At 51.7% G+C, this 23306-nt stretch overlaps 1 protein-coding gene and 1 long non-coding RNA gene across 4 annotated transcripts; both read right to left on the bottom strand.

The window, feature by feature from the left end:
- Window positions 1-915: 915 nt before the first annotated feature.
- On the bottom strand, window positions 916-4664 carry LOC114485507 (uncharacterized). Its single transcript, XR_003678918.2, has 3 exons — window positions 4282-4664; window positions 1745-1815; window positions 916-995 (listed from the first exon to the last, which is right to left on the bottom strand). It is a non-coding gene; the product is annotated as an uncharacterized lncRNA (long non-coding RNA).
- Window positions 4665-6080: 1416 nt separating this feature from the next.
- LOC114485508 (cingulin-like protein 1) lies at window positions 6081-13647 on the bottom strand. 3 transcript variants are annotated; one of them, XR_003678919.2, is made up of 6 exons: window positions 13394-13647; window positions 12407-12531; window positions 10739-10847; window positions 10201-10364; window positions 7398-9164; window positions 6081-6950 (listed from the first exon to the last, which is right to left on the bottom strand). XR_003678919.2 is itself a non-coding variant. In XM_028487049.2 (5 exons), exons 1-5 carry the CDS (start codon window positions 13475-13477, stop codon window positions 9023-9025), a joined length of 624 nt encoding a protein of 207 aa, XP_028342850.1. In that variant the 5' UTR covers window positions 13478-13647; the 3' UTR covers window positions 6081-9022. The 3 variants fall into 3 exon arrangements, 1 of the variants encoding a protein (XP_028342850.1); XR_003678920.2 differs by having other exon boundaries at window positions 6081-6805; XM_028487049.2 differs by having other exon boundaries at window positions 6081-9164.
- Window positions 13648-23306: the final 9659 nt, after the last annotated feature.

Below are 23306 nucleotides of genomic sequence, written 5' to 3'. Positions count from 1 at the left end.
GTGGAGGGAAGGTAAGCTCAGGACACCCAAGCCTGGACATCTCAACTCAGCCAAGCCTAGGCTCTGCCTCTATCTGGGTTCACCTTTAGAAACAGCTTAGTCTTCAAACCATTAGGAAATTATGTCCCCCTTGTGGGGTCTCATCCCTCCCCAGTGCAGCTATTAAGGTCCTGACTTCCCATAGAGTATTTAAAACAACTCTCTAATAGTCTCACCTCCAGTCATTCATTTATCCTAGATGCTAATGCAACAAACTGGCTGATCCTCTGAATAGTGGTTGGAGAAAAGGGAATGAGGCAGGGAATGAGAGACAAAGGGGGAAACTTTTCTTTCTCTTATTTAAAAATGTGAAGCACATATGACCAAATATGAACCACTATTAATTCTTGGTGGTGGGAACACAAATTTCTCAACAAAATAAACCAGAAGTCTTCAAACGGAAATTCTAAGACACAGTGCCATGATGCATTATCTTGCCTATTTCTGTCTTCCCCATATTTGATGCTCCCTAAATATCTTTGTTGCTGAGGTTGGTAGTAAAGTCCCAGGGACTAACTCTACACCTGGCCTCTTAACATCTGGGAAGCAGCTCTGGACATACAGTGGCAGTCCTCCGATGTGTTGACCGTGTGACGACCAGGAGGGAGAGCTTGATGCTTCCTGCCTGCACGCCTCTTCCCGTCACAAGGGTGGACTAACCTGGTTATACTGGGCACACCTAACCTTTCCATGGGGCCTAGACCGGAAGGCCAGGAGCATTCTGTACCTTGATTTTAGAATCCAGCAGCAATGACACAGACAAAAAAAAAATTTTGTTTTTAATTTCCAGGAAGGGGAGGTGGTAGTAGAGTGATTTGTTTCAGAAAATGAAGCTGGTTTAGGAAGCCATGTGTGAATCAGGAACAATACCTGGGTCATAGGAGAAGCCGGCAGGCAAGTCGAGGGGAGGCCAGTTCTGTTTTCTAGTTCTTCATTATCTAAACGCCAGGATACACCTGCCCAGGGAGAGTGGACAGGGACACGGACTGTCTCCTTCTGGAGGTGCCAGGAGCCCCGGAGGGACCCTGTCACCCATCTTTTTCAGTTCCTGTTTCCTTGCCTAGCTCTGCAGGGAGCACTGTGCCTGTCTCCAAAGAACGCCATATTCACTCCCAGTGATAGGCCGGGAACAACTGGCACCTGATGAAAGGCAAGGCAGCCAATCCCAGAGATGGACCAAGCAAACCAAGGAGCTGGACTGGCAGGCTTACCACCCTGGCCCTTTCAAAGGCAGGAGGGCATTTAACTAGAGACACCTGGTTTATCTTACTCTCCGAGTCCTTTCCAGGAAACGAGCCTGTCCTGGAAGGGCCAGAAGGCCAGAGGCAGCTGGAACGAGGTTAGCTAGGCTGGCAGCCTGCAGCCGGCGGGAGGGGGCTTGCAGAGAGGAGCAGGCGGGCTGGCTGCTGTCCCTCCTTGCAGGCTTCATAGTCCAAGTGCAAACTTGTGACCCAGAGGCCAGGCCCTGTGACCGCCGACAAACCTCCCAGCCCTTGTGCCGAACTGTCCTCAGCTGAGGAGTCAGTGGGAGTGGTTCTAGAGGGGCAGCAAGGGAGAAGGGCCAAGGTATGGGGAAACTGACTGTAAGAGCAGCAGACACGGGGCTGCATCCCAGCCCCACTGTCGACCAGCTGGTGACTTAGGACAAATGACGTCTCGCTCTGTACATGTTCCCTAACATGTGAAAGGGGGTAACACGACCTACCTTGCAGGATGCAGATTAAATCAGATAAAGATCCCTGGCCCACAGGAGTCTGCCCAAGCGCAGCTGCTACCCTGTTGAGGGATTTTAGATGTTAAGAATCGTGCCCACTACCCCCAAATAAGGTCCATCCACAGGGCAAAACTTATTGGTCTTTGTGCAGTCCCTGCGTAGGGCTCAGAAGGAATGCCCTCCGTCTGGCACGTGGATGATGAGGCAGGTACCTATCACCTCTCCCATCCGGCATACATAACCTCCACCCCAACTGACACCCCAAGTTAAGGAGGCGGGGAGCCAGCTTTCACAGCTGAGTCCTTCCACTCCTGGGCCTTGGCTGGGCAGAGGGGTCCCCTTCCTTCCAGATGACCTGCACACAGCTCTCATGCCTGAAGCTGGCTCTGCCCTGCAGACCTTCTCCCTCCCTGCACACAGGTCGGACCCTGCCCACTGGCAGGGCTCCAGAGCACCCAGCTTAGCAGAAACACGTGCCACCTCCACAAGGCAGCCCACTGCTGTCCGGGGTTTCCAGACTGCAGCCCGACCACCCCCTACTCTTCAACGAGCTACTCTGGGGTGAGGGGTCTTCTTAGGGACCACAGTCAGTGGTGTCTCACTGAGGACAACTTACTGATTTCAGGTTGCAAGTGCAGTTTTGAATGTAAGACTAATATGAAAGGTGCATTACACAAGATTATTATGGATACATACCATTCTAGAAGAAGGTTCTCATCCCAAAGTCTCCAGGGGGTTGGGAAGGTAAATGTTCCCTGAGACTCACCCAAAACCAGGGACTTGGGCTTCCCTGGTGGCGCAGTGGTTGAGAGTCCGCCTGCCGAACTGGCAGGGCTCCAGAGCACCCAGCTTAGCAGAAACACGTGCCACCTCCACAAGGCAGCCCACTGCTGTCCGGGGTTTCCAGACTGCAGCCCGACCACCCCCTACTCTTCAACGAGCTACTCTGGGGTGAGGGGTCTTCTTAGGGACCACAGTCAGTGGTGTCTCACTGAGGACAACTTACTGATTTCAGGTTGCAAGTGCAGTTTTGAATGTAAGACTAATACGAAAGGTGCATTACACAAGATTATTATGGTTACATACCATTCTAGAAGAAGGTTCTCATCCCAAAGTCTCCTGGGGGTTGGGAAGGTAAATGTTCCCTGAGACTCACCCAAAACCAGGGACTTGCTGATGTTGCCCAAGTCCACCTTCCACACAGGGAGATGGTGGGGTGACCCGAAGATCACCCCACCAGATCAGGCCCAGATAAGTCAGGTGAGCACAGCACCAAGGGGGCATCAATGGCAAAACGAGAGATCCAAAGATCACAGTAGCAAACGGTTCTCCATCTCTCCTACATACTCCTTCTAGATTAATCTTCACTTAACACACTTCTAATGACACTATTCTCCATCTCAGAAATAGTTACCAGGTACCCCTGGCCTAGAGAATTAAAAACGTGTTGCCCTAGCATCGAAAGTTCTTCATAATATGGCCCCCAAAATACCTACATGCTTGAAAGACTAGAGATCTACTCAAGTTAACTCAAGAAAAGAAAACATTTCAAAGGATACTCACGGATCAACTGGGAGTTGTCAGAAAACAAGAAAGCTCTAAAACTCAACCACTCTTTCTTTCTATCAGTGTCTCTGCTTCTCTTTGCAGTTTCCCTTCTCTTTATTGCCCTGCTTCCTCTGGTTATTCAGTTTCCATTCCCTCATAGTCTCAGCTAGCACAGTATGACCACTCCCAATACCTTCTAAACCTTGGCAACCCTCAGCACTTCCTTGCAGTTCAAGTCTGTGGCTTCAGAAGTTAACTTTGATTTCTCTGTGCCTTTGATTAAAGCACTCAAGAGTGGAGGCAAGCAGCAGGCTGTTGAGTTGCACAGACACTCACAAATGAAGGGGAGAGCTGAAGGACGAAGAACCAGGAGGACGTGGGAGGCCCTAACACAGGATCAAATGGAAGACCGTCGTCCTCCAGGGCAGCAAGTGTGGTGGGAGGCAGCAGAGCTCCTTAGCGCCTAGCGTGAACTCCAGACGCAGACCCAGACTCCAGTCCTGGCTCTTCCATGGGCTGCCGTGTGCCCTGGGGAAGGTTAGAAACTCCCTCTGTCACGAGCACCGGCTCAGGGGGTGGTCCGAGGAATCAAGTGAGTAGATACAGGTGAAGGTTTACAACAATGCCCAATATGCAGCAGGTAAGTGCTCCACACACTTAGCTATCGAATTGTACGTGGAAAACCAGGGGAAACCAGTGGCACTGGCTATAGGCAGAGGGCTAGCAAAGCCCAAGGGCAGACAAATTTGGTATGCCATAACTATACGAAGGACTTAATATTTGTATCTAATTTCCACTTAGCTTGATAATCATTTTTGTAATCACACTGTAAGCTTATAAAGGTCCTAGACAGGGCCTTAAACCTTGTATCTGCAACAGCACCTGGCCCCTGCTGGCAGGTTCTGCTCTTGGGCTGGCTACTTACTCCGCATGTGACCTATGGGAAAATGCCCAGCCTCCCCAAGCCTCAGATTCCTTACCTGCCAACATTTCTGCCTTTCTTGTGAAACTGTTTCATTTGGTTTACCCAGAAGATCTCTGGAATCACGTGCCCCATCCCCGGGGCGTTGTTGAACAACTGTTGTGAGACCAAGTGAGATTCCTCACGGTAGGAAACTTGCAAAGCTCCCGCCACAGCATAGATGTCATTGTTGAATGTCTCCTGGAAGGGCACTGCTCCCTTTCCAGCTTTACCAAACCCGGCATGGGGCACACACTCAAATCTTGCTCTGCAGATGGAGACAGGCTGGGTCTCAGGTCATACAGGTGAACATCCACGATGACTTTCAGTGTGGGTCTGAGAGCAGGACCAAGTCCTGCTGATTCCTCCACAAAGCCCGGAATTTCTGGATTTGAGGCTGTTCAGCTGCTGATAGGAACTTGCTGTCGAGTCCTTTTCTCCCGTCATTTGAAAGTTTAGAACGGAAAACTTTCTGACTGATGACTATCTTCCTACAGAGACAGGATCGCTGAAACCATCCACAAGTTCAAAGAAGGAATGTCGAGAATGTGGGGGAAGGAGCTAGCTGCAGGCCTGGAAGGACTTTTTCCCTTTGGCTCTGAGCTCCTGAGTCACTTCCCTCCCACAGGTCCAGGGGACAGGCAACCTCTCAGGACCTCTTATGCTCACCACAAAGACCCTGGCACAGGGGCCAAAGAGGCTTAAATACAGTTTCAAAAGCAACTAGTACCAAAAGGGTGTCTTTTACTTACCAGTGATAAAATTACACCCCCCAAATCCTGACCTTTCTCTTAAAAAAAAAAAAAAAAAAAAAAAAGCAAACAATTTATGCAAAGACTTTGAGGACTTGTTAAAATTAGAAAATCTCATCTATGTTTGAGATGCTCTGTTTAGTCAGAATAAAGGGAGGCAAGGGCTGCAGGATAGCTGGATGGGCCAGATGTGTACATCACTGGGGGCGTTGAGGGGGCAGTGGGCAGAGCTCCAGGCAGGAGGCGGCAGTCGAAAGGGTTTAATGAAGAAACGCCCTGGAGGGCGGCAGTGTCGGGTTGCGGGGGGCGGGGCGTGGAACCCACCGGGGCTGCCGAGGAGCGCAGAGGAACAGCAGCGGGCCGCCCTGACCACCTTTAGAACCAGAGACCCAAGGAGGAGGTATGGTCGCCCAAGTCCTGTGCATCCTGTGCAGTCCTGTCCGGCTGCATCACTGCTGGAAACGCTGCACGAAAGAGGGGTGACAACAGAAGAACGCTGACCTCCACCTGCTCCCACAAGCGGACCCCGACTACAGTTGCCATCAGTCACGGGGGGAACCCAGGGCCTTTAGGGATCGGCCCCCAGAGGACAGGGCAGAGAAGGCCACTGAGGACCATGCGCAGCGCAGGCCCCTTCCACGTGGAAGTGACTCCTGTTTCATATAAAACGGAGACCAAGGTACCTGCTGTTAGCCTGCTGCAGATCAAGTGAGATTATGTGCTGTGATCGCAGGAGGACCCATTTCAGTTTTGGAACAAGGAAAAAAACAGGGGGTGCCTGTTTATTCTCAGTTATCAACACACTTCCCCTTTTGCCATTTCCTGGAAATGGGCAGTCTGGATTTCTCAGAACATCACCACCATCCAGGGGCATTAATCGTCTCAGGGCGCCCCACTCACCCCCTCCCCACCCTTCTCTTTCAGACACGGGTCCCAGCCTGGAACGCCCCAAGCTCCCCTACCTCGGGTAGCTTCCAGCCATTCACCTGGGCTGTTTCTTGGCCGACACGGAGCCAAGCTCTGGAGAAAACAAGGGAGTCGAAATAACGGGAGTCAAGATTCCTGCTGGGTGATACCGTTTATTGAAAGGCAAACTTGCTTTTCTCCAGGAGTTCACTTACACGGAGGTCGCTGCCTAAGAATGTCTCTTCCCGGTGACAAACCTAGCCCATCAAACCATACCCGAAAGCAGAAACCCAACAAACTAAGCCTATCGGCATTGTCGGACGACACTCAGAAGCAGGAAGAAAAATTATAAAGCTTTATGATGATTGTCTCTTCAGCACTGCATTTGGCCACATACTTGTTTATTAAATAAAATATTTTTTTTTTCTTTTTAAACTAGCTAAAGAAAATACTCTCGAGTAGGGTTAGTTCTTAAAGCAACGAACAGAAAAAAATATATATGTGTACATAATAAAATCAAAGAATGACAGCGTGTCAGAGCTGGCAAGGACCTTGAGCCCTGGTCCTCAATCATTCCGCGTCATCTGCCGCTCTGAGGGCAGGCCTCTGAAGGTCACCCCTGTCAAGGTCACCACGGCAAGATGAGCTGGGACTTGAAAACATCTCCCCTCTCAGCTCCCAGGCTCGTGTTCCTCCCATCCTGGTGCACTGCACGCATTCAGTTCACCGCCAGCCCCATTACAGCGCAGGAGGGCACATTTGTTGACATTTTTAATGTCCCAGTTTTAGGGTAAAGATGCAGATCTTCTGAATGGTGAGCTCTGTTCTCTTTTCACAGGCAGTTTGTTTCTTGCAGGCTGCCTCATGGCTACCAGAAGGAACTGGCTAGAATGAGAGGCAGAAACTTTCTCACAAACCAAGACAGATGCTGACTCGCTCCCAAAGTTCTTGGGCCCCCAAATTTTCCCATCTTCTAATCTGTAGTGCTGAGCGGGCGGAAGCATTGCTGGGCAGGCTTCTTGGCAAATACCTAATGGTGGTGGAAGCAGCGGGGAACTCAACAACATATGAGAGTCGAAGAACCCCTGTGGGTTCCAATGAGCCAGTCAACCAACCACAGGCTTGCTGCCTCCCCAAGAGGACAGAGGGGCTCCGGGGCTAGGTTTGAAGGGGCTCAGCCTCTGTGTTCATTGGTGTGACTGTTGTCTATCACACCCTCTCCCCTGACAGCGCTCCAGGAAGGGAGGGATTTTGATCCACTTTATTCACTGCTGTGTCCCCAGTGCCAAAGACTGGGATATCACGGACCTCCAATGAATATATGCGAAATGAATGAATGGCTAAAAGGAGGAATCTCTCCATACTCCAAATAAGTAAGCAGAGGCAAGAAGCACTCCACCCAGCAGAGGCAGAAGGGGGCTTGGCTCTTCTGCTCTGGGGGGCTCACCCGTGGTGGCGGGGGGGCGACGACACCTACCCATAAATGGGGCTGATCACTCTGAATCCTGCTGGGTGCGCTCTGTGACCTGGAGTAGGCAGGGCACTGAGATTCCCTGCTCCCTGTGGCAACTGTCATGGAGCGCTGGGGTCACAGGCCTCTTATCTACCAGGATAAGTGGGGACACTGTGAGGCAGCTGAACACTCACTCACATGCACACAACTCGAAGGGTTCCCGCCCTGGCCATGGCCCTGACCAGCTGTGACTGGACCTGGCCTCTGTGTATGCCTAGGGACCATCACAGTGGAGGTGACACCAGGAACGCCAAGAGGAAGTGCCGGGATACCCAGCATCCTCTCAGTGCCTCCCTGAAATTCCATCCCAGCAACGTGGCCTTGCCCAGACCTCACCCAGTCCCAGTTACCTCCTGCCTGGTGCTGGCTGCTGGCCCTCTGTCCCAGAAGTCAGGATTCTTCCAGTTTGCACAGACATGCCTCTGTCTGACTTCTGCTTCCTTCCTCCCTTTCCTGACATAAACCTGAGATCGTGTTCAATCTGCCTCTTGCCTACACATCCCCCCAGCTTTCAGGAACTTCTTCCTCTTCCACCTCCTCCTTCCTACCCACGCTCACACACACCTGCTTACCTCCTCTCCCTTCTTCCTGTCCCCAGAACCTTACCGCACATCACACGCCTCTTCCTCAAGCTTAAGCCCGCGAACCTTGCTCCCAAACCCTCACGGTCCCCACCTGGCAACCACCCGGTCCAGGGGCGGAGAGAGTGTAGTTTGGAGGCGGGAGGAAAGGACCAAAAAGACACGACAGGAGGGCTCCACCCCCGCCCCCGGAAACCAACATCATTTGTCAAAAACCGTACGTACATGTCTGCCCACTCCACCTGTGCAAAAGAAATTGCAGCTGGTGACTGGTATTGGTCTCAGCATGGTTCAAAAATTTTAACAAAATTCTAGATAAAATAAGCAACCAAGGACCACAGATACAAGTGACCTCTGACTTTCCCTCCCTCCATCAACAAGTTCTTTACCAAGACCACTTGAACTTCTCTTCTCAGCATTAACTGTCCCTTATCACCACATCAATTCCTTTTTCCAGCTCTGATGCCCAGAGTGGTCTTTACTTTCTCCCTCTTGCTTCTCGCTCAGTAATACTTAAAAATCTAGTAGCTTTGTATTTTTAAAAATAATACTCAATAGAGATGTGTGAACTTTACAAACAAGCCACCCCACGAAGCCTCTGCAACATTCCAAAATGGAAGAGCAGCAGTCTGTGAGAAGGTCTGATTTAAAATATGTACAGCCTACGCATCCTCCCCTCCCCTTCACAATGGCTATTAAATAGGAACCAGCATTTGGACCCTTTTTCTTGACGGTGGGGGGCGGGGGCGGAGGGCAGAGAGGGGCAGCAATGCAGATGGTGCTGCAGACAGCTGTGCAGAACGGGGGCTCCATCCTGCCAAGTGGCTGCAGGCGTCTCAACGCATACCCTGCAATAGCTGCTGTCTAAGCTACCAAAGCTATGCTGCCATAGAGATCCTAGGAGGACATGACATCACAGGGAGGAATTATCTGGTCCGCGAAGAGGAGGTGATGGCGCTCCCTTCCTCGCCTCCCGCTGCGGGCGGCTGCAGGCCCCCGGAAGTGGGCTCAGATCTGGCTGGCGGCGGTGCTGTCCTTGGGGAAGGTGTAGCTCAGCGGCGCCTCATAGAGGCTCCCCCCTTCCGTGCTGAGGTCGTCGTCGTCGTCGCCGTCCACGTCATCCAGCACTTTGCTTGGCAGCTTCTTAAGTCTGCGAAACAACAGGCGGCATGTTTCCTGGCCCTGGACCGGGGCTCCCCTCCGATCTGGAGGCGAAGGGGTTCTAGGCGCCTGTCTCTCCGCCCCATCGAGTGGCATATAAGCACAGGAACTTAACTCGTCTGCACCTGCCGGTTCCTACAGCAACAGGGAGCAAACTGCCCACCTGGGAGCACGGGAGGCTGCTGCTGACAGGGTGGGCTGGGCAGGGCTGGGGCCAGGTCAACAGTACTGATTTTTCCTTCTGCCTCAAGCTCCAATATGGCTCAGCAGGGTGCTGCCATAAATCCCACCTTAATTTAAAATTTTATCATCTTGTTCACCTTGGGTTGTTTGCAGTAATTTTTATTATTTTTAAAAATTGCATCTTGATTATTGAGATTTTTGCTGCCCCCTTAAATTTTGCCCCCTAATGCTAGCCTGGGGCTGGGTTCTCGACAGACATGCCCTGTTTACAGGATTCTCAACAGGCTCCAGTCTTCTGGGCATTTATAAGAGAACTACCTGGGCAGCCAGCAAAAAGCCCCAGGTCACAGTCGGCCTCCAAGAAAGGCCCAGCTCCGTGAATGGGTGTGAACTTAAACTCACCCCCTCACTCCAATGCCCCAGGCAGTGACCCGGAGGCAGGGAAAGCAACCCCGCACCTAATCCCCCATCCTTAGGGCAGTGGCAGGGGAGCTCGAGAGAGCAGCTCTCTCCGGAGACCAGGTTGGGGATATCCTCGTCCTCCTGAGAACACAAGCCACAACTTATCTCATTTCTCCCTAACCCAGGAGTCCCTAAGGGCTGGTCCAGGAGCTGCTCCCCACACGGTGGTGTGAGCTAGTCTGACCTGCTCTGAGCCTCAGGACCACAGGGATGATACCGGAGTGGATACAGCCACTCTCACCCCTAGGATGGGATGACCCCAAAGGTGACAACAAGGGATCAGCTTGAGACAAAGGAGTGGGAGCGCTCTGAAAGCGTCAGGCTCCCCTCAAACGTCAGGGCCATCACGGCCCCGGGGGGGGGTCGCCGCACTCGCCCACCTGAAGTCCTTCTTCATGGAGTTCAGCTGCCCCCGCAGCTGCTCGTTCACGTCCATCTGTTCCTCCAGCTCCCTCTGCAGCTTCTTCTTAGAACTTTCCAGTCTGTCTATTTCCTCCTCAGCCTCCTCCACCTGTCGCTTCATTGCTTTCAAGCGCAAGCTCAGCTGCGGGGGGAAGGCAGGCTGTGAGCCGGCGGGTCACTCAGCCCAGCACGGAGAGGCCAGTGGTCCAGCCCCCTTCTCTCCCAGCAACCAAGGTACGGCAAAGGGGGCAACCAGCCCCAAGGGAAAGTGGAGATGAGACTCTAAGACCGAAAATTCTACTTTTTAAAAGCCAAGTTCAGGGCCTGAAGTTTGCTGAAATCCCCTACTAAAGTGGGCTCTAAAGGCCCCATTCCATGACTTAAGGGGTGGAGTGGAAAGGGCGGACACAGTCCACTCAACTTCACCGCTTGCCTGCCCACCGAGGCCTTCCCCTCCACCTCGCTGCCCCAGCCCGAGACAGTAAATCTCAAAAGAGCTCGCAGAGGGTCCCGCACCTGGTCCTTCTGATCTGTCAGCGACAGGTGCTCATCGTCCACCTGCATCACTAGCTCTTTCACCTTCCGCTCCAGCCGGCGGTTGCTGACCTGGAGGCTGGCCCGGTCCCTGGAAGAGCGGGGGAAGCAGAACAGAGGACCGTCTCATCCCAGCCCCCCGGGAGGCCAGCCCAGGGCTGTCTGGTGGACACAGGGTCAGAGAGACTCACATGTGTAGAGTAGGACAGCGCTGCTCGTTGGACAGATGAGGAAACAGGGGCTCTGAGAGGGGGAGGGACTTTGCCCAAGCCTGCAGAGCCAGAGAGAGGCTGAGCCAGAACCAGACCTGCCCTGAGTGCTCCCAGTCCTGGGCTTTACTTGGTAAGGCAGTGGGTCATAGACTGCCAGGCTGTGAATGTTTGGAGTTTACTCCAGGCTGCCCTGGAGCAAAAAGGCCCAGTCCCAAAAGTCTTACTGAAAATGGATAATGTAAAGTGCTCTATGCACACACACACCCACACTGCTTCTAGGAAGGTGAGGGGCCATGAGTAAGAACTGAGGCTGGGGGCTTCCCTGGTGGCGCAGTGGTTAAGAATCCGCCTGCCAAGGCAGGCGATGCGGGTTCGAGCCCTGGTCCGGGAGGATCCCACGTGCCGCGGAGCAGCTGAGCCCGTGTGCCACAGCTACTGAGCCCGTGTGCCACAACTACTGAGCCCGTGGATGCGGGTTCGAGCCCTGGTCCGGGAGGATCCCACGTGCCGCGGAGCAGCTGAGCCCGTGTGCCACAGCTACTGAGCCCGTGTGCCACAACTACTGAGCCCGTGAGCCACAACTACTGAGCCCACGCTCTAGAGGCCACGAGCCACAACTACCGAGCCCATGCTCTGGAGCCCACGAGCCACAACTACTGAGCCCATGCTCTAGAGCCCATGAGCCACAACTACTGAGCCCTCGCTCTAGAGCCCGCAAGCCACGACTACTGAACCTGCGTGCCACAACTGCTGAAGCCCGTGCACCTAGAGCCCCTGCTCCGCAACAAGAGAGGCCACCGCGATGAGAAGCCGGCGCGCCATGGCGAGGAGTGGCCCCCGCTCGCCGCAATTAGAGAAAGCCCGCATGGAGCAGTGGAGACCCAATGCAGCCAAAAATAAAAATTAAATTAAAAAAAAAAGAACTGAGGCTGGTCAAGCTTACCCCGGTACTGGCCCTCAGGCTGTGGTCTGAGAACAAGCTGTAGAGAATCACATGTAGTCATCTGATCCTGTGTCCCTTCCGCCCACATGCCCATTTCTGACAGATGGCCACTCAGCCTCTGCTTGAATATACCTGGCCCCCCAGAGCAGAGACAGCCCCCTTACCTCTATTCCAGCTCAAACTCAGTAGCTTACAAGGCAGCCTGTCCTATTTAAGGCATGGGGAAAAGAGCAGCTAAGAACTGAGCAGTGGGGAGTCCCAAGTTTTAGTCCTGCTACATCAATATTCTGCCAGGCTACCTTCCTCAAGTCATTTACTTTGGTGGGTCTCAGTTTTCTCAACTATAAAATGGAAACAATTTTCCAGCAAGGTTGTACTTGCTCTGCCTTCCTCACAGGCTTTCGAGGACGGGAAGAGATACAAGAGTGAAAGCACTTTGTAATGTGATGCCTACTGCTCACCAGGGCCTCTTCACCATGGCTGGGCCCGGCTCACCTCTCCTCGCTCTCCAGACGGTCCTCCAGCTCTGCGATCCTGGCCTCCATCTGCACCACCAGCCCCTCTTTGCTGGACCTGTAGGAACCTTCCAGGTGGATAATCCGGCTCTTTAAGTCCTTGTTCTGGAATCAGACAGGGAGGCGGTGAGGGGCTGTGTCTGCCACACCCTCTGTGCAGAGCAGAGCAGAACACAGGGCGGGGCAGCGTGTGGTCGGTGACTGGGGTAAGCCTGCTTTCCACCTTAGGATGTGTGGCCCCAGGAGACCTGGGGATGTATCCAGGGAAAAGCTTTGCACTCATGTCCTGGCAAGCCAAAAGAAGAGATTCTATCACATTGCTTATAAGCCTGAGTGAAATCTTTGCATGTCCTAAGACTACTGGATGTCAGACAAATGAGGTTGATCTTGGCCTTTTATAAACCTATTGGGGCGGGCGACTTCCCTGGAGGTCCAGTGGTTAAGACTCTACGCTTCCATGGCAGGGGTGTGTGGGTTGGAGCCCTGGTCGGGGAACTAAGATCCCACGTGCTGTGCGGCACGGCCAAAATAAATAAATAAATAAACCTACTGGGGCGGAACAGGAGAAACAGGCTCCTTCAGCAATATCATACATCATATTCGGTGAAGAACTTACGTGAAGGGCACGTAAAAGAAACAGTGATTCAAGTAAGGTTTGTTAGCAACTCCTGCATCTGAGGACACTGGTTCTTTATTATTCTCCTTTCATTTGAATTTAGCCCTCTTTAGGATCTAGAAACAACACTTGCAATTCTACCTCTCCCCAGCTGCTAAACTTATAAGCACACTTAATATTGTGGGAATCACCTCTCTGGAAAAGGCCTTAGAAACACCTGTACCACTCAGGTGAGTTACTCTGCAGAGTTCTTGGGGGTGCTGTGCAAAGAAGGCTCAACCAAGGGGCTCTGGTCCAAAGCCATGGGCGGGGGGGAGGGAGGGAAGGGTTCATGGGGCCAGCTGCCCTCACCTGTCTCTCCAGGGAAATCTTGTCACACTCTAAGTCTTGTTTCACGGCTCGCTCCTGAAGCAGCTCGTTCCGCATCTGCTCCATCTACACCACACAGTGCAAAAGCCCAGAGGTTAGAGGGGGTGTTTCTATAGCCTTTGTGCTGAAATGGTTCGCAGGTACGAACTCCAACAACCAAGTCAGCTCCTCTTTATGACGGGGGCCTCCTGCCTTCTCCTCTTGAATACTGGAGCTGTCCCTTAGATATTCTTGAGTTCTCAATGATGGCAACAATAATGATACAAATACCAATAATAGTCAAAGTTAACCCTGCCACTATGGGTTGAATCGTGTCCCCTCCAAAAAGACATATTAACGTCCTAACCCCTAGAACCTCAGATGTGTCCTTACTTGGGAATAGGATCTTCACAGAGGTAATCAAGTTAAACCGAGGTCATCAGGGCGGGCTCGAATCCAGTATGACCCGTGTCCTTATAGAAAGGGGAAGTTTGAATGCAGAGACAGACATGCACAGAGGCAAGACAGAGACACAGGGAGAATGCCACGTGAAGACGGGGGATTGGAGTGAGGCGTCTACAAGTGAAGGAGCACCAGAGATTGCCGGTAAACTACCAGAAGCTAGGAAGAAGCAAGGAAGGATTCTCCTACAGGTCTGGAGGGAGTACGACCCTGCTGACACTTTGCTTTCAGGCTTTTGGCCTCCAGAACTTGAAAGACCACATTTTTGTTGTTCTAGGCCACCTAGTTTATGGTACTGATACTTCGTTACAGCAGCCCTAGGGAACCGCTACACCTGCTCAGCACTCCACCTGTACTATCCTACGACATCCCCACAACAAGCCTATGACGCAGGTGATATCACCTCTGCCGAGGACATCAGGGCTCGGAGAAGTTAATCAACTGGGATCGTGACCAACCATCCCAGCCTGCCCAGGACTGAGGATGTGCTCAGGCCATGTGACTCTGAACGCTAAAACTGAGGGAGTCCCAGGCAAACTGGGATGAGTCGGTCACCCAACTTGCCAGGGAGCTACACAAGTGGTAACAGGGGAAGCTAGTATTCCCCTGAGCTGCTGGCTGCTGCATTACAAGTTCGAGCTTCAGCAAAGGCTTCTGCAGTCAGCATATCTCAGATGCTGCTAGATTTCTCCCTTCTTATGCCAAAAACAGAAGTCAGCAAGAACACTCCAGGGGTCCTGCCAAAGGCTAAGCCTCACCGAGGATTTCTTCTATAGTAATAGGAAATGAGCCTCGCTGAGCGGCATCTGGAAAGAAACCCCGTCGCCTGCCTATCGGTATCTCCATTCCCCATCCCCACTGGGCCGTAGAAACAGTGAAATGCGCTTCAGAGGCAGAGGCCCCAGACCCTGTCCCCAGGACCGTCCAGCAGAGGGCAACCTGAAGGAGCCCAGAGAACTACGAAGGTGAGCCAGGAAAATAAAACTGACTGTTCCTTCCTAAGGCCGGGTCCGACAGAGGTAAGAGGAGTCCCTGGAGGCCTGGGGAGCACGTGTAACAGTCTCACCCTGAGCAGTCTTGATGTGGATCTTCACAAATCCAAATCCTGTACAAGCACCCTCGTGAGTAAAACATAAGCTCACCCTCTTCCCTGCCATCCACCTGGAGTGCAAGACCTGAGGAATAACGAGAGGACCACGATGGGCTAGGCTTGCATCTCCCACTGCCCCGACCACAGAGAATGCATGGAATGACAAGCAGAGGGGTGTGGCTGGCCCAGAGCGGGTGACAGGGAGTGGTAAGGAATGAGGCTGGCGATGGGCAGGGCGGAGAGAGAGCTCGGTACCGCGGGAGGAAGCCGAGACCCTGCCCACAGAGGAGGGTACACCTGTGTGGTCCAAAAAAAAAGGTTCACATTTTTGTGTTTCTGACCGGCAGGCTTCTAAGTCACAGGGGTTCCGAATTTTACAGCAGAGTACACTGAGGTCCAGGGCAGTTAACCACATACCGGGAGGGAGGAGGATCAGAACAGAGGCCGCGCCTACTCACGGCCCACTACCTCACCTGCTCTGGCTCTCCAGACTAACTCAGCGAAAAGGCTTCGAATAGACTTAGGGTCTACATACAGCTGTCACATCAAAACCAAGATCCGGGAGGCAGCTGGTCTCCTTAGGGCATCCTTGTACGCAGCAGGGGAAAACATGCCAGCCGTGCACAGGTCAGCAGGCAGAGCACATAAAACTCCTCCCCGAGCTCCATGCCCCCGCCTGGCCCCGGGCCCTCGAGAATCACGTGCTGCAAAGAGGGCCCTGGACAATTCCTCTAACTGCTCTAGGAGCACCAGGTCCACGGGTAATGAATGCAGCCTCACGGCCCCACTCCGAGCACGGCTGTGAGCCAGCCAACACCCCTACAGAGGTCGTCAGCACGGCTGGGCCACGGGACCACAATGTGCCTCTTGGGGGAAACTGTTCTGTTCACGCCAGCTGGGCAGAGGCCAGGACCTCACTGAGGACACGGCTAAACTTTCACCGCGACGGGAAGCAATTACACAGACAGGGAGCAATGGCCCAGCTTCTCTTCCTGGCTCTGCATCCACCTGCATGTGATCTTGGTCACCTCACCTCTGGGATGTGGACTCCTCAGTTCTAAACAAGCAAGCTGAACAAGGCGGCCTGTAGGCCCTTGGAGCTGGCCGACAATGCAGTGAAAGCACATTCGGTGCCTCCCGCCCGCCGTGCGGCGCTGTGCGGCCCTCCTTCTAAGGCCCCTGTCTCCATCTTTCAGCTACGGTAGCCGTTCCATGTCTCCAGACCTTTAGGGGCGTCCCCAGAAAAGACCCACTCGGTCAGGGTGAGAGCGAGTGTGTGTTTGTGAACACATATGCTTGTGTGCCGGGGGAGGGGTGGTCTTGGACTGATGGGGTGGGCCCATGCATTTGTTCCGACTGTATTATCAGCCCTAGGCTGGACGTCGTGACAGTACCTAACCTCATTATAGGCTCGTGGGGGAGAAATGAACGAGCCCTGTCCCTGTGGTCAGTGTCACTGCAATGGGGAAGGACAGCATGCTGGCATGGGGTGCACGGCAGTGGTCACAGCCCAGACTGGGAGGGTCAAGGAAATTCTCCAGAGCAAGAGACACTGAGCTGAGACCTGAGTGGGAGGTCAGAGTCAGGCAGGGTGGGGACGGGGCAGGAGAGGAAGTGCAGCTCTCCTAGACAGGGACCACTAATGAGAAAAGGCAGGAGTTAAGAAAGAGGAAGGGAGCGCTGGAAGAATCGAGAGCACTGAGGTGGACACGCGGGGAGGCAAGGGGATGGGTTAAGAGCTCGGGTGGCGAGGTAGACAGGAAGCAGTCACGCAGGGCCCGTTATACTATTGTGACCACGGCGAACATCTGCGTCGCACGTAACAAAAGTAAGTCTGGGGCATTTTTATAGCGTTATCTCATTTCATCCTCACCACCACCTGATGGGGTGGGTACTATTAACATCCCTAGGTACCCCTAGAGTCCAGGGGAGTTTGCAGATACAGGTGTGGAGACTGGGTGATGCCAGCTGAAGCCACAGGACAAATGAGCTCACCAAGGAGAAGTGCATGAAGAATGAGGAGAACCGTGCCCTGGGAAGGCCGCCCCGCTCCACTTCGTTAGGGGAGGTATGGAGAAAACCAGGACACTGACCTGCTGCAAAGGCCCAGAAGGGCGAGGACAGAGGAAAACGCATCTAGGTTGGCCAGGAAGATGGCTCTGGGAGGCTCAGCAGAGAAGGGAGAGACAGGGAAGCCCCTCTTCTCTAGAACCGCAGCGTGACAGATGACAGCTCTGACCCAAGGGCTGAGGAGAGCTCAAGTAAGGGGTTTGCAAGACAGATGCCCACAGCTGTTAGCAGACCGAGCGGGAGAATCACCGAGGAGGAAACAGTTACAGGTGATGGACTGTAGCGGGACGGGAGTGTGACAGGAGACTGTCCAGGGATGGGAGGAGGGAGGGATGCAGGCCCACTCTGGGGGCAGCACGGGAGTGGGAGAGAGCCCAGGAGAGGGACAGTAAGCCAGGGCTGGGCAGGGGGGGAGGCTCCTGTAGCTCGGAGGCCCAGGAGGGAGCAGGAAGGGAAAGAGAAGAAGGGAAAGGAGAGTATTTCCCCAAAAGTTAAGGGATAAGGAAGGCCTGGAGGCTTGTCGAGAGAGAGGAAGAGAGAAAGAGAAAGAGAGAAGTTTAGTTGCTGCGGGGTGTGAGGCCAAAATCCACCAGAAGACAATAAAAGGCCGTGGGGGCAGAGGCCAGGGGCTCGTTGCAGCTGTACAGCAACTGCGTGAGGAGGCAGGCAGTGACTTCCACAGCTGTGCTCCAGGCCTGAGGAAGGAGGAGGGAAACAGAAAGAACCAAGAGCCCCTGGCGACAGGTGCGGAGTGACTAGGAGTGTCCACGTCTGAGCCTGTTAATCCTCCCAGGACTCTCTGAGGCAGACGTTACCACCCCCATCTTCCAGGTGGGAGGTTCAGGACTGGTGGGCGTTCTCTTCTCTGCCAACCTCCCAGGTCCCTCAGTGAAGGGCAAAACCTAGAAGTAGGAGGAGTTCTGGGGGGCCTTCGGAGCCTGAAAGGAAGAAGCACCTCCAGTGGCATGAGGCAGAGAAGCGCTGCGGAGGGATTTAAAGATTGCCAAGGGGTCCACGGCACTGGGCCCAGGCTGGGGTTCAGGACAAACTTAAAGAAGCGGCCACCGGCCAAAGTCTTGCTGCCTCAGGGCTACTGACTGGAAATTCTGGATCCTGCCAGGAAATGAGCCTCCCCAGTACAGAGGGGCACTCGGGAAACAGCATCCCGGAGGTCTCTGCAGGTTCAAGACCTCCCAGGAGCGCCCCAGGCAAATGTGAGTCTCCAAAGGAAAAACAAAGCCAAACAGTAATTATTTATACCCCACCACATCCCCTCAAAAGATGGCTATTAAAATGGAAGTGTAAAATAAATCAGAGTGAAGAACAGGAAGGAACAAATGTGAGACCATAAAACTTAACAGTTACTGTCACCGGACAGTCAATTTTCCTTCAGTCTTTTGGCAAACATGATAGGCTTCCTTCAGTTCTTCAGAAAGGAGAGCCAGACACTGAATTCTAAAATAAATGCACCAGCTGTACACCTGAAACTAACACAACATTGTTAATCAACTATACTCCAATATAAAATAAAAACTTAAAAAATAAATTAAGTGTGAAATAAACAAATTTTAAAAAAATACCATGTGGAGCCGTACACAAGGAATACCACGTGGTGTTATGGACAATAGCCCCAAGGATGGGTTTCACCATAAACCACAAGTGTTTCAGTCGAGCTCCTCAATACTGTGATCCCCAGGAATGGTCCTGTGACTCGTGAATATTCCAAATCAGATTCTTCTCACCCTGAGCCCACATTGGGAACAAAAAAAAAAAAAAAAAAAAAAGGAGAGAGAGAGAGAAATGGCCTCTGGCTTAGCCAGCTTCCTCCTTTGGACCAGGGAAGTAAATCTGAGGCTGAGAAAACATTTCTTTATGTAAGCTTAGCGCTTTACGTTGCTGTTTACCCTTCAACTATATTAAATAGACCAAACAAAAACTTTCCAGTCGAATTAAAAACAGAAGGGGAGCTGAAGGCAACAGTTATCACAGCTGGACTGAAAGAATGCTAAACCCTGAGCACGTTAATCGGAAATAACAGTATCAGATTCCAGTGGGTTTATGTCAGAGGCACCCGTGACCTGAGCCAGCTCTCAGGATTAGAAGCAGCTGCCTTCTGGGTTAATGAAAAGCCAGAGATATTTATGATCACTAATAATAATATTTAACCCCATCACCTGTGTTTACCATTGGGCTGTAAAGGGGTTGGTGAGCACACACTCTTGGCTATTAGTACTAAAAATGATACTCAGTCACAAGAAAGGAAAATTATTATTAACCAACTGTACACATTGGGTTTTTGAGTAGTCTTTACAATAGGAGGCAGTTCTGAGACCAGGGTCATTTTAATTAAAGAAAAAAAAAAGAAAGAAAGAAATCCCATTCTGATCTTTCACGTGCTGACTGCAAAGCAGCCTTATTTCCCAGGCTCATATCCTGGTGGTTGCATCCCCCTGGTGCAGACTGAGGAGCAGGTGTGAGCCAGCCACTCGGGAGTAGTTCCTGAAAATGACTGCAGAAGCCTGCAACTTTATCCACTGGGATTTACCCTGCAGTTGCCAAGGCAACAGGGCAGCTCTCGAGTTGGTACTTTTCCTCTTGCCTGCTGGCTGCCTGGGTTGAACAAATGGTCTTTCCACTGGGCTGGGTTATCCTGGCCTCCGCGGCCAAGAGAAAACCTCTCCATCTCTGCCCAGATCTACTGTTAGCTGGAGGCACTCAGCCACCAGCAGTCACACAGCAGTGCCCAAGGAGCTAGAACATCAGCCTGTGAGACACATTTAAAACACCAAGCTGGGCCACCTGAATCCTGGACTCAGGAGGAGGGTCAGGAGAGGATCAAGTAAAAATAAATCCTCACTCATATTAAGAGACACTGTGGCATTATTTTTAAACTTGGGCACAGAGACCCAAACATTTGGGGTGTTTTTACCACCCTCACTGTCCGATGCTGGGATGATGGGAACAGGTGGGAGGTGGTGGGCTTTGGCTCCACACTTCTTACAAGCCTCGAGACCCTAAGCAGCCACTTAGCCTCGTGAGCCCTGAAAACAACAAGAGAAAGCATGCAAGGCATGGGCACAGCGCCCAGCACCTGGAGAACCCTCAGTAAGGACGGCAAATATCGTAAAGGGAAACATGGTTTTAGAGGAAGGAGAGGAAAAAGGATTTCTCTGGATTTAAACAGACCGAAAGCCAGTAAAGCACCCACTATTTTATTCAAATTTCCTTCAACTTTAAGAATATCCTGGGGGATGGCATGAATTGGGAGACTGGGATTGACATATACACACTACTATGTATAAAACAGATAACGAATGAGAACCTACTGTACAGCACAGGGAACTCTACTCAGGGCTCTGTGGTGACCTAAATGGGAAGGAAATCCAAAAAAGAGGGGACATATGTATACATATAGCTGGTTCACTTTGCTGTACAGCAGAAACTAACACAACACTGTAAAGCAACTCTTCTCCAATAAAAATTAATTAATTAAAAAAAAAAGAATATCCTGAACATGTATCTAAAAGGAAGGCCTTAATTACTGAGCCTGCGCGTCTGGAGCCTGTGCTCTGCAACGAGAGGCCGCGATAGTGAGAGGCCCGCGGCACCGTGATGAAGAGTGGCCCCCGCTTCCCACAACTAGAGAAAGCCCTCACACAGAAACGAAGACCCAACAGAGCCATAAATAAATAAATTAATTAATTTAAAAAAAAATTTTTTTAGGGCTTCCCTGGTGGCGCAGTGGTTGAGAGTCCGCCTGCCGATGCAGGGGACATGGGTTCGTGCCCCGGTCCGGGAAGATCCCACATGCCGCGGAGCGGCTGGGCCCGTGAGCCATGGCCGCTGAGCCTGCGTGTCCGGAGCCTGTGCTCTGCAACGGGAGAGGCCACAACAGTGAGAGGCCCGCGTACCACACATTAAAAAAAAAAAAAAAAAAAAAAAAAAATTTTAAAGGAAGGCCTTAGAAGGGCTGGGAACTTACAAAGAATGTTGCCAGCATTTACTGAGCATCAGATGTTAAGCACGAGAAAGTGGAAACAAACACGTGAAAAGGGTAGAACGTTTGATCTCACAACCGCCTCTCCTGTCCTCTGTCCCTGGAAACAGCCCAGCTGAGGCTTCATTCAGGCCCCCTTTCTCCTGCCCTTACTCCCATCCCCTTCGAGAACACTGTGTATGCTTCACTGTTCTGCTCAACGACCTTCCAAGGCTCCCCATTACCTTCAGGGTAGAAACCTTTCAAAATCCCTCAACGTGCCTCTCTTGTTATTCCCTCACGGAAACCAGAAACCTAACCAAGCACAGCAGTCCATTCATTGCTCCGGAAAATGCTAAATAGACCCTACCTCCCAATCCTTGTTCACACTCTCCACCATATCTAGGATTCCTTTTCCATTCCTTACTTTGTCTAAATCTTACCCTTTCTGCAAAGCCAGCTCCAGGCCAGCCTTCCCCTAAGAACTCCCACAGTCACCCTCGCTATCACAGTCTTTCCCTCCTTAGCTGCCTGACTCTTTCACTTGGCATTTAGTACCCAGTGCTTTTTCTTGATAGTTATCCATTGTTTAGGCAAGCCCCTGCTCCTCAAACCAACCACAGTGCCTGCCTTGGTCAGCCGTGCACCCTGGCTGGATCACAGGTGATTCTGGGCCTCGGCTCTCTCATCCACGGCACAGAAAGTCTGGGGAAATGAACCTGGAGGTCCTTGCCCGATCTAAAATTCCGTAAATGGGGTAGGCCATTCACTAAAATTACCGGAAAACCTCTTTTTCTAGTTTTCCCACCTAAGCCCTGTCACTCAGACTAGGAAAATGAATGGGAGATGTTCAGAGGATGCAAAAAAAAAAAAAAAAAAGATTTAGACAGGGAGCTTGTGAGCATGCAGAGATTAAGTAGAGAGAAGAGCTGCAACCTTTGACTTTTTAAAGAGACCAAGATCCAGAACATAAAGTTCCCCACACCTTCCCTTTTCAGTGCAGTTTGCAGCACATCCAGAGCGGATGCTATAAATCAGGTTGGAGACGACAGACAGGCACAATTTCCTGCTCCTTAAGAGACATCTTCTGTGAAGAGGTGTCATAGGGCAGCATTTGAGGGAGCGGAGGAGAAGGGGTCTTAGGTTTAGAAGTTTCCCATTTCTCTGATTCTGGCAGGAAGGCAGCCGGTACATCCCTAGAAGTTAACCTAAGCGAACTGAAACAACTTCAGAATCAAGGCCCACCTGTCTACGCTCAGAGCCCTTTCTTGAACCTTTACTTTAAGAGGCAAGAAGCAAGTCTCAGATTGACCTTGACTTTGAGTGAGAAGTAAATGCTTTCCTGTAAGGCGGGTATATTTGACAAACCCATTTCTCTACCCTTCCTCACAAATCCAAAGGCAGCACGTGCCAGAAGAGAGCACTCCATCAGGAGACCCCACTTTACCTCAGGGGTTTGTTTTGTTTTATTGTTTTAGTAATTCCTACCTCAGTTTGAACACGATGCTCGATTTCTCCGCTTTTAACAGACACCAGGCTTTACCCTCCCTACCCCAGAGAGTGCAGTGAGAACAAAGAAAAGTGACGAGGAAAATAGAACAAATATAGCAAAAAGGCTAGAGACATTTGTGAAACCCATCTTTTCAGGCACATGAATTCAGACACAGGGAGGGAATGACAGAGTTGAAGGGCGACTCAGACACTTAATTTTATAAAACCTTCTCACAGAATTTCAGTGTTAGAATTCAGAAACGACTTCAGAAATCTCCTGGACAAACAGCCTCCTTTGCACAGATCTTAGAGGCTGTGCTCAGAGGGGCGGAGACGTTCCTGGAGCTACACGGGGTTGGTGCAGGAGGCTGGACAAGGGATTCTTTCCCAGAGAACAAGTACATCCCCTCTACTACTTCCTCCCCGGGCTTAATTTAGGTTCTCAGCTCAGTGAAAATATTTTCAACCTTGACCAGATCACAGAGAGCAGTTCTATTACCCACAAATCCTGTTAAGAGAAGAGAGAAGAGGCCCAAAGCAAACAGACCTAAGTGATGGGCCTCCTTAGTGTTGGGCCATCAGCAGACCCAAGGGAGGCAACCATCTCTGATTCAGTTTGTCTGTGTTTTGTTTCGGGTCTGGAAGGCTGTTTTAACTGCCTGTTTACTGATAGGATGACATACTTCCCCCCACCACTCCTCCTTGCCTAAGTTGCAAGAAGCATTAGCAAAACAAATTCAGGGCCACTTCTCACAACATCACCAACGCTTAGCAGATCCTGAAAAGCCCTGTGGTAAGGGGGCGCCTTAGCCAGGCCGGCAGGAACT

Source organism: Physeter macrocephalus, unplaced genomic scaffold (genome assembly GCF_002837175.3).
Source record: "Physeter macrocephalus isolate SW-GA unplaced genomic scaffold, ASM283717v5 random_920, whole genome shotgun sequence".
Taxonomy (NCBI): domain Eukaryota; kingdom Metazoa; phylum Chordata; class Mammalia; order Artiodactyla; family Physeteridae; genus Physeter; species Physeter macrocephalus.
The sequence above is the reverse complement of the archived record's forward strand: the minus strand, read 5'-3'. Positions and strand labels throughout refer to the sequence as shown.

What these genes read in the sequence shown, in the direction of transcription:
- LOC114485508 (XM_028487049.2), bottom strand. Translation starts at nt 13,477, where the DNA reads ATGGAGCAGATGCGGAACGAGCTGCTTCAGGAGCGAGCCGTGAAACAA. An exon ending in CGTCTGGAGAGCGAGGAGAG is followed by an intron (nt 10,848 to 12,406) that starts GTGAGCCGGGCC and finishes CCGCTCTTCCAG; the next exon opens with GGACCGGGCCAGCCTCCAGG. An exon ending in TGACAGATCAGAAGGACCAG is followed by an intron (nt 10,365 to 10,738) that starts GTGCGGGACCCT and finishes TTCCCCCCGCAG; the next exon opens with CTGAGCTTGCGCTTGAAAGC.